The 8,966-nt window shown below is 54.1% G+C and overlaps 1 protein-coding gene across 1 annotated transcript; it reads left to right on the top strand.

Moving 5' to 3' along the window:
- Positions 1 to 206: 206 nt before the first annotated feature.
- LOC133361782 (leucine-rich repeat-containing protein 39-like) lies at positions 207 to 8,718 on the top strand (the record flags this gene model as incomplete). The annotated part of the gene is given in 7 exon segments (XM_061580776.1): positions 207 to 363; positions 1,546 to 1,682; positions 2,284 to 2,429; positions 4,063 to 4,215; positions 4,718 to 4,829; positions 4,832 to 4,907; positions 6,471 to 8,718. Coding segments are annotated over 7 exon segments (1,014 nt in total), but the record flags the coding sequence as incomplete, so codon positions are not given.
- Positions 8,719 to 8,966: the final 248 nt, after the last annotated feature.

The following is an 8,966-nucleotide window of genomic DNA, read 5'->3' as shown; positions in this document are numbered from 1 at the left end:
TCACGTGTGTCTCACCACGTGTCTCTCACCACGTGTCTCATCACGTGTGTCTCATCACGTGTGTCTCACCACGTGTCTCTCATCACGTGTGTCTCACCACGTGTCTCTCATCACGTGTCTCTCACCACGCGTGTCTCACCACGTGTCCCACGTGCTGTCACGTGCCCCCCCCCCCACATCTCTCCCCCCTCCCCCCCCCCGTGTAGAAGCTTCCAGCCGCCCTGGAGCAGCTGCCCGCCATGCACGAGTGGCAGATCCACCGCACGCAGCTCCACTCGCTCCCGCCCAACCTGGGCGCCTTCGGCAGCCTCCTCACCCTCGACCTCTCCCGCAACCGCATCCGCTGCCTCCCGCCGCAGATCGGTCAGAGACGATGTTGTTAATTTAATTGTTGTTTATGTTGTTTGTTGATGTTGTTTTTTTATGTTGATTTAATTGTTTTGGTTCTTTCGGTAAAGTCACGTAGAAGGGAAATAATAAAATAATAAAATAAAACATAATAAATACAATTCTCACGACGTTTCGGCCACAACGCAAGCAGCCGTCCTCAGGTGAAGAACAGGTCTGTCGGAAAGACAGCGTCTGAATGAACCATTGTCTTTCCGACAGACCTGTTCTTCACCTGAGGACGGCTGCTTGCGTTGTGGCCGAAACGTCGTGAGAATTGTATTTTATAATGTTTGATTTTTATTATTTTATTATTTCCCTTCTACGTCACTTTACCGAAAGAACCAAGAAGATGAATCCCTGCAGTCACGAAAGCTTTAAATCGAAAAGTTGCTTTCATTGTTGTTGATGTTGTTATGTTGTTGTTGATGTTGTTTATTTAATTGTTGTTGATGTTGTTTATGTTGATGTTGTTTTTGTTGATGTTGTTGATTTCATTGTTGTTGATGTTGTTGACGTTTTGTGTTGATGTTGATTTCATTGCTGTTGTTTATGTTATTGTTGTTCATGTTGTTTGTTGATGTTGTTTTTGTTGATGGTGTTGATTTATTTGTTGTTTATGTTGTTTATGTTGATGTTGTTTATATTGTTGTTGATGTTGTTGTTTTTGTTGATTTCATTGTTGCTGATGTTGTTGTTGACGTTTTTTGTTGATGTTGATTTCATTGCTGTTGTTAATGTTGATGTTGTTGATGTTGTTTTTGTTGATGTTGTTTTTGTTGATGTTGTTGATTTAATTGTTGTTTATGTTGATGTTTATGTTGTTTGCTGATGTTGTTTTTATTGTTGTTGAGTTCGTCGTTGTTGTTCTTGTTGTTGTTGCTAGGCCAGCTGTCCCCGCCTGCGCGAGCTGTCTCTGAGCTACAACGCGCTGGAGTCCGTCCCGCCGGAGCTGTCGCAGTGCTGTTTATATTGTTGTTGATGTTGTTGTTGTTGTCGTTGTTGTTGTTGTTGCTAGGCCAGCTGTCCCGCCTGCGCGAGCTGTCTCTGAGCTACAACGCGCTGGAGTCCGTCCCGCCGGAGCTGTCGCAGTGCTGTTTATATTGTTGTTGATGTTGTTGTTGATGTTGTTGTTGATGTTGTTGTTGTTGTTGCTAGGCCAGCTGTCCCGCCTGCGCGAGCTGTCTCTGAGCTACAACGCTCTGGAGTCCATCCCGCCGGAGCTGTCGCAGTGCCGCGACCTCCAGCGGCTCGAGCTGTCGGCCAACCAGGGCCTCCACGAGCTGCCGGACGAGGTGACGCCATCGTCGTCGTCATCATCTCCAACGTCATCATCATGGTCACCAACGTGATCGTCGTCATCATCATCTCCAACGTCATCATGGTCACCAACATCATCTTCGTCATCATCATCATCTCCAACGTCATCGTCGTCATCATCATCATCATCTCCAACGTCATCATCATGGTCACCAACGTCATCGTCGTCATCATCATCATCTCCAACGTCATCATCATGGTCACCGTCATCAACATCATCGTCGTCATCATCTTCAACGTCATCATCATGGTCACCATCACCAACATCATCGTCATCCTCATCGACCTCCCCCCCACATCCCCCCCCCGCCCCCCCCCCCACATCCTGCCCCCCCGACATCTCCCCCCCCCCCACGTCTCACGTCTCCCCCCCTCCCCCCCACCAGCTGGGCTCCCTGCCCAGCCTGTACCACGTGGACCTGTCCGTGAACTCGTTCTCCCACGTGCCCGCCGCCCCCCCACGTGACCCCCTCCCCACCAGCTGGGCTCCCTGCCCAGCCTGTACCACGTGGACCTGTCCGTGAACTCGTTCCCCCACGTGCCCGCCGCCCCCCCACGTGACCCCCTCCCCACCAGCTGGGCTCCCTGCCCAGCCTGTACCACGTGGACCTGTCCGTGAACTCGTTCCCCCACGTGCCCGCCGCCCTGCTGCGCCTGGCGGCTCTCGAGTGGCTCGACCTGAGCAGCAACCGCCTGCAGGCGCTGCCCAGCGACTTGAGCAGGTGACACCACCAGCACCAACAACAACAACACCACCACCAACAACAACAACAACCACCACCACCAGCATCACCACCAACAACAACAACCACCACCACCAGCAGCACCAGCAGCACCACCACCACCAGCAGCACCACCACCACCAGCACCACCACCACCAGCACCACCACCACCACCAGCACCACCACCACCACCAGCACCACCACCACCAGCACCACCACCACCAGCACCACCCACCAGCACCACCACCACCAGCACCACCACCACCAGCACCACCACCAGCACCACCACCACCAGCACCACCACCACCAGCAGCACCAGCATCACCACCACCAACAACAACAACCACCACCAGCAACAACAACAACCACCACCAACAACAAACAACAACATCAAACAGCAACAACAACCGCCGCCGCCACCAACAACCACTGCAGCTACGACTATGACCAACCACCACCACCGCCACCGCTACCACCACCAACAACAACAACCACCACCAACAACAAGAACAACAACCACCACCACCAGCACCACCAGCAGCACCAGCACCACCGCCACCACCAACAACAACAACAACCAACACCAGCACCACCAGCACCACCACCAGCACCATCACCACCATCACCACCACCACCAGCACCACCAGCACCACCACCAGCACCACCACCAACAACAACAACCACCACCACCAGCACAACCAGCACCAACAACCAACAACAACAACCACCACCACCAGCACCACTACGACCACCACCACCATCACCACCACCACCAACATCACCACCACAACCACCACCACTACGACCACCACCACCAACAACAATCACCACCACCAAGAACCACAACCACCAACGACCACCACAACAACCACTACAAGCACAGCCACCACTACTACAACTGCAACCACCACAACTACGACCACAACAACCGCCACCACCACAACCACTACTACCACAATAACCTCCACAACCACTACTACCACAATCACCACAACCAACGCCATCACAACCACTACTACTACAACAACCACCACGTCCACTACTACCACAACAACCACCACAACCACTTCTCCCACAAAACGACTTTGACAACAACTACAACCACCACAACCACTACTACCACCACAACAATCACCACAACCACCACAACCACAACCAATGCCACCACAACGACAACCACCGCCACCACGACCGACAACATCACCGTGGGGAGCGGTGGTGTAGCGGTTAGCGCGCTGCGCTATGAACCTGGCGACCCGGGTTCGATTCCCGCTCACGGCTAACACCAGTGACGATTATCTGAACCGGTCCTGGGCCTCCCCTAGGTCAACTCAGCCTTAAATGAGTACCTGGTGCGGTGTGTAAACATCGCCACTGGGGAGACAAAGGCGGTCGGGCGTGGTGCTGGCCACCCACCCCCTCGTGTACCGTTCCGGCCTTCATAGGTGCTCGCTAACAGCACTTGCCCCTACAGTCTGTTAAGGCTATACGGGGGATCTTTGTCTTTTGTCTGTGTGTGTGTGTGTGTGTCTGTGTGTGTGTATCTGTGTGTGTGTGTCTGTGTGCGTGTGTGTGTGTCTGTGTGTGTGTGTGTCTGTGTGTGTGTGCGTGTGTGTGCGTGTGCTCCCGCCAGCTGGGAGCGCCTCCACTCGCTGTGGCTGCAGCGCAACCTGCTGCAGGCGCTGCCCGAGTCGCTGTGCCGCCTGCGCTCCCTCACCACGCTGGTGCTCAGCGGCAACCGCCTGCGGCAGCTGCCCCTGGCGATGGAGGCCATGACAGGACTCACGTGAGAGACCCCCCCCCCTGTCCCCCCAACGCACTCCAGCACGCGCAGCTGCCTGTCTCTCCTCTACTGCTAACTATCATCGTCGTCGTCATCATCGTCATCATCATCATCGTCATCATTGTCGTTATCGTCGTCATCATCATCATCATTGTCATCATCATCGTCGTTATCATGATCGTAGTCGACATCATCATCGTCATCATCATCATTGTAGTTATCGTCATCATCGTCATCATCATCATCGTCATCATCGTCATCATCATCATCGTAGTCGTCATCGTCGTCGTCGTCATCATCGTCATCATCGTCATCATCGTCATCATCATCATCGTCATCATTGTCATCATCGTCGTCATCGTCGTCGTCGTCATCATCGTCATCATCGTCGTCATCATCGTCGTCGTCGTCGTCATCATCGTCGTTATCGTCGTCATCGTTGTCGTCATCACCATCATCATCGTCGTCGTCGTCATCTTGACTCGCCTCCTTCTCCGCCCACCAGATTCGTGAATCTGCGCGACAATCCTCTGGAGCCGGCCGTGAGTTTGCCCGATCCCGTGCCAACGGAGAGACGCGGCGGTCCCGAGGAGGAGGAGGGGGTGGGGAGGGGGTGGGGGTGGAGGAGGTGGAGGAGGTGGAGAAATTTGGGATGGACTTCATGCGTCACTACCTGCGCACCCTACGGACTGAGCGTGAGTTTGTCGCCTCGGGCCCAGCGCCGTTCATGATGGCCGTGTCGGCAGATGCTAAAAAAACAAACGAAACTCTAAACTACGTTTTATTATCCCAGGTAAAGGCACAACCACAGAGCTGCCATGGAGCTATTTCTTTCAGACGCGACTGGGCCATCCCAATGATAGCTTCAACGAAGTGGTGGGGCTTATCATCATCATCATCACCATCATCACCATCATCACCATCATCATCATCACCATCATCATCACCATCATCATCACCATCATCATCACCATCACCATCATCATCACCATCATCATCACCATCATCACCATCATGACCATCATCATCATCACCATCATCATCACCATCATCATCATCACCATCATCATCACCATCATCATCACCATCATCATCATCACCATCATCATCACCATCATCATCACCATCATCACCATCATCATCATCACCATCATCATCATCACCATCATCATCACCATCATCATCACCATCATCACCATCATCATCACCACCATCATCACCATCATAACCATCATCATCATCACCATCATTGCGTGGGAATTTATAGCGGCAGCCAATTACGCTCTAAAACGCGTGGTGACGTCAATTCTAAATGTGGAGGGGGGGGGGGAAGCCGGGAGGACCTCGGAGACAAATCCACGCCACCACGGGGAGAGAGAGAGACACGCAAACTCCAAATATACAGCAGCAGGCGTCGTCAGGATGGAACCCACGACCTCATGTACACCAGGCGAGGTAGTTAACATCTCCTAGCCACCGTGATGATGATGATGATGAGAGAGAGAGAGACACGCAAACTCCAAATGTACAACAGCAGGCGTCGTCACAGTCAGGATCGAACCCACGACCTCATGTACACCAGGCGAGGTAGTTAACAGCCTCAAGAGACGACAACCCAACAGCGCTGCTTAAACCCACGTGTACTTAACCCTTAACCCGAACACCGCCCACCCCTAACCCTGACTCCACGGCCACAACTCTTCACCCCCAACCGCAGCACCTCCGATGAACACGGTTGGCTATGTACGGTGCGAAAGAGTTAAGTGTCCATACATGCATGACGCAATACGTCTGGCTATAACCATCCCCTAAACCTGAGCCATAACCATAACCCTAAGGCTAGCCCTACCCCTATAACATATCAATAACCCAAGCCTTAGCCCCCCTTAGCCCGAACCCAAAATGTATCCCCTAACCATATTCTCTTGTGCCAAATCCTATCACCTAACCCTGTATCTAACCCAGCGCTCCATGCCCCAACAGTCTGTTAAGGCTACACGGGTGTGTGTGTGTAGGTGTGTCTGTGTGTGTGTGTGTAGGTGTGTGTGTGTGTGTAGGTGTGTGTGGTGTGTGATAGGCGCTGCTGCTACTCGCTACTAACAGCACTTGCCCCGACAGTCTGCTAGAGGCTACACGGGTGATCTTTGTCTTTGTCTCCTTCATAGGCGCTGCTGCTACTCGCTACTAACAGCACTTGCCCCGACAGTCTGTTAGAGGCTACACGGGTGATCTTTGCCTTTGTCCGCCTCTTCTTCCAGTGGATTCTTCCGCCGGCGATGGAGCCGCGGAGACGGAGGCCGGGAGAGGAGACGCCACAGAGGGAGACGCGGGGGGAGATCCTGGGGGAGACACAGAGGGAGACACGGAGGGAGACACGAGGGGAGACACGGCGGGAGACACGGGGGGAGATGCGGCGTTCGTGTCCACACTGGAGGTGGACATGAGACTCTCCTGCCAGATGCCTCCAGACAGCTTGCCGGGAGCTTCATAGTGGCCGTGTCGGAGACGCTGAGAGGCTGGGTTCAACACTGGGTCTGGGTGTCTCTCTCTCTCTCTCAGCAGGTTCACAATGGCCGTGTCGGAGACACTAATAGCCTGGGTTCAACACTGGGTCTGGGTGTCTCTCTCAGGGGGTTCACAATGGCCGTGTCGGAGACGCTGAGAGCCTGGGTTCAACACTGGGTCTGGGTGTCTCTCTCAGGGGGTTCACAATGGCCGTGTCGGAGACACTGAGACCCTATGTTTGAGCCCTGGGTCTGGGTGTCTCTCTCTCTCAGGGGGTTCACAATGGCCGTGTCGAAGACACTGAGCGCCTGGGTTCGAGCCCTGGGTCTAGGTATCTTTCTCTCTCTCTCAGGGGGTTCACGATGGCCGTGTCGGAGACGCTGAGAGCCTGGGTTCAACACTGGGTCTGGGTGTCTCAGGGGGTTCACAATGGCCGTGTCGGAGACACTGAGAGCCTGGGTTCGAGCCCTGGGTCTGGGTGTCTCTCTCAGGGGGTTCACAATGGCCGTGTCGGAGACACTGAGAGCCTGGGTTCGAGCCCTGGGTCTGGGTGTCTCTCAGGGGGTTCACAATGGCCGTGTCGGAGACACTGAGAGCCTGGGTTCGACACTGGGTCTGGGTGTCTCTCTCTCTCTCAGGGGGTTCACAATGGCCGTGTCGGAGACACTGAGAACCTGGGTTCGAGCCCTGGGTCTGGGTGTCTGTCTCTCTCTCAGGGGGTTCACAATGGCCGTGTCGGAGATACTGAGAGCCTGGGTTCGAGCCCTGGGTCTGGGTGTCTCTCAGAGGGTTCACAATGGCCGTGTCGGAGACACTAATAGCCTGGGTTCAACACTGGGTCTGGGTGTCTCTCTCAGGGGGTTCACAATGGCCGTGTCGGAGACACTGAGAGCCTGGGTTCAACACTGGGTCTGGGTGTCTCTCTCAGGGGGTTCACAATGGCCGTGTCGGAGACACTAATAGCCTGGGTTCAACACTGGGTCTGGGTGTCTCTCTCAGGGGGTTCACAATGGCCGTGTCGGAGACGCTGAGAGCCTGGGTTCAACACTGGGTCTGGGTGTCTCTCTCAGGGGGTTCACAATGGCCGTGTCGGAGACACTGAGACCCTATGTTTGAGCCCTGGGTCTGGGTGTCTCTCTCTCTCAGGGGGTTCACAATGGCCGTGTCGAAGACACTGAGCGCCTGGGTTCGAGCCCTGGGTCTAGGTATCTCTCTCTCTCTCAGGGGGTTCACGATGGCCGTGTTGGAGACGCTGAGAGCCTGGGTTCAACACTGGGTCTGGGTGTCTCAGGGGGTTCACAATGGCCGTGTCGGAGACACTGAGAGCCTGGGTTCGAGCCCTGGGTCTGGGTGTCTCTCTCAGGGGGTTCATAATGGCCGTGTCGGAGACACTGAGAGCCTGGGTTCGAGCCCTGGGTCTGGGTGTCTCTCTCAGGGGGTTCACAATGGCCGTGTCGGAGACACTGAGAGCCTGGGTTCGAGACCTGGGTCTGGGTGTCTCTCAAGGGGTTTACGATGGCCGTGTCGGAGACACTGAGAGCCTGGGTTCAACACTGGGTCTGGGTGTCTCTCTCAGCGGGTTCACAATGGCCGTGTCGGAGACACTGAGAGCCTGGGTTCAACACTGGGTCTGGGTGTCTCTCTCAGGGGGTTCACAATGGCCGTGTCGGAGACACTAATAGCCTGGGTTCAACACTGGGTCTGGGTGTCTGGGTGTCTCTCTCAGGGGGTTCACAATGGCCGTGTCGGAGACACTGAGAGCCTGGGTTTGAGCCCTAGTGCTGAGCTCTTCCATCTCTATGAGTGTCTATGCGGCTCTATGTGTCTCTATGAGTCTCTACGTATCTCTATGAGTCTCTGTGTGTCTCTATGAGTCTCTGTGTATATCCACACATCTCTATGTTAGTTTTAGTTAAACCAGCTGGTCAGCAGAGGAACACGAACGCAGTGTTACTAATCTAGCATTACACGCTAACGATAACCTAATTAAGAATCACAGAGACATGCAACATTTCTATACTATTAAAAATACTTTAAATAACATTTTAGCCCTGTGTGAGTGGGTGAGTGGGTGGGTGGGTGGGTGAGTGAGTGGGTAAGTGAGTGATTGAGTGAGTGGTTGAGTGAGCGAGTGGGTGAGTGAGTGATTGGGTGAGTGAGGGATTGAGTGAGTGAGAGATTTAGTGAGTGGGTGAGTGATTGAGTGAGTGAGTGACTGAGTGGGTGAGTGATTGAGTGGATGAGTGAGT

This window comes from Lethenteron reissneri, unplaced genomic scaffold, assembly GCF_015708825.2.
Source record: "Lethenteron reissneri isolate LAM-NWPU_2019-01 unplaced genomic scaffold, ASM1570882v1 scaffold_1239, whole genome shotgun sequence".
Lineage (NCBI taxonomy): Eukaryota > Metazoa > Chordata > Hyperoartia > Petromyzontiformes > Petromyzontidae > Lethenteron > Lethenteron reissneri.
Note: the sequence above shows the minus strand (reverse complement) of the source record. Positions and strands in the feature narration are given on the sequence as shown.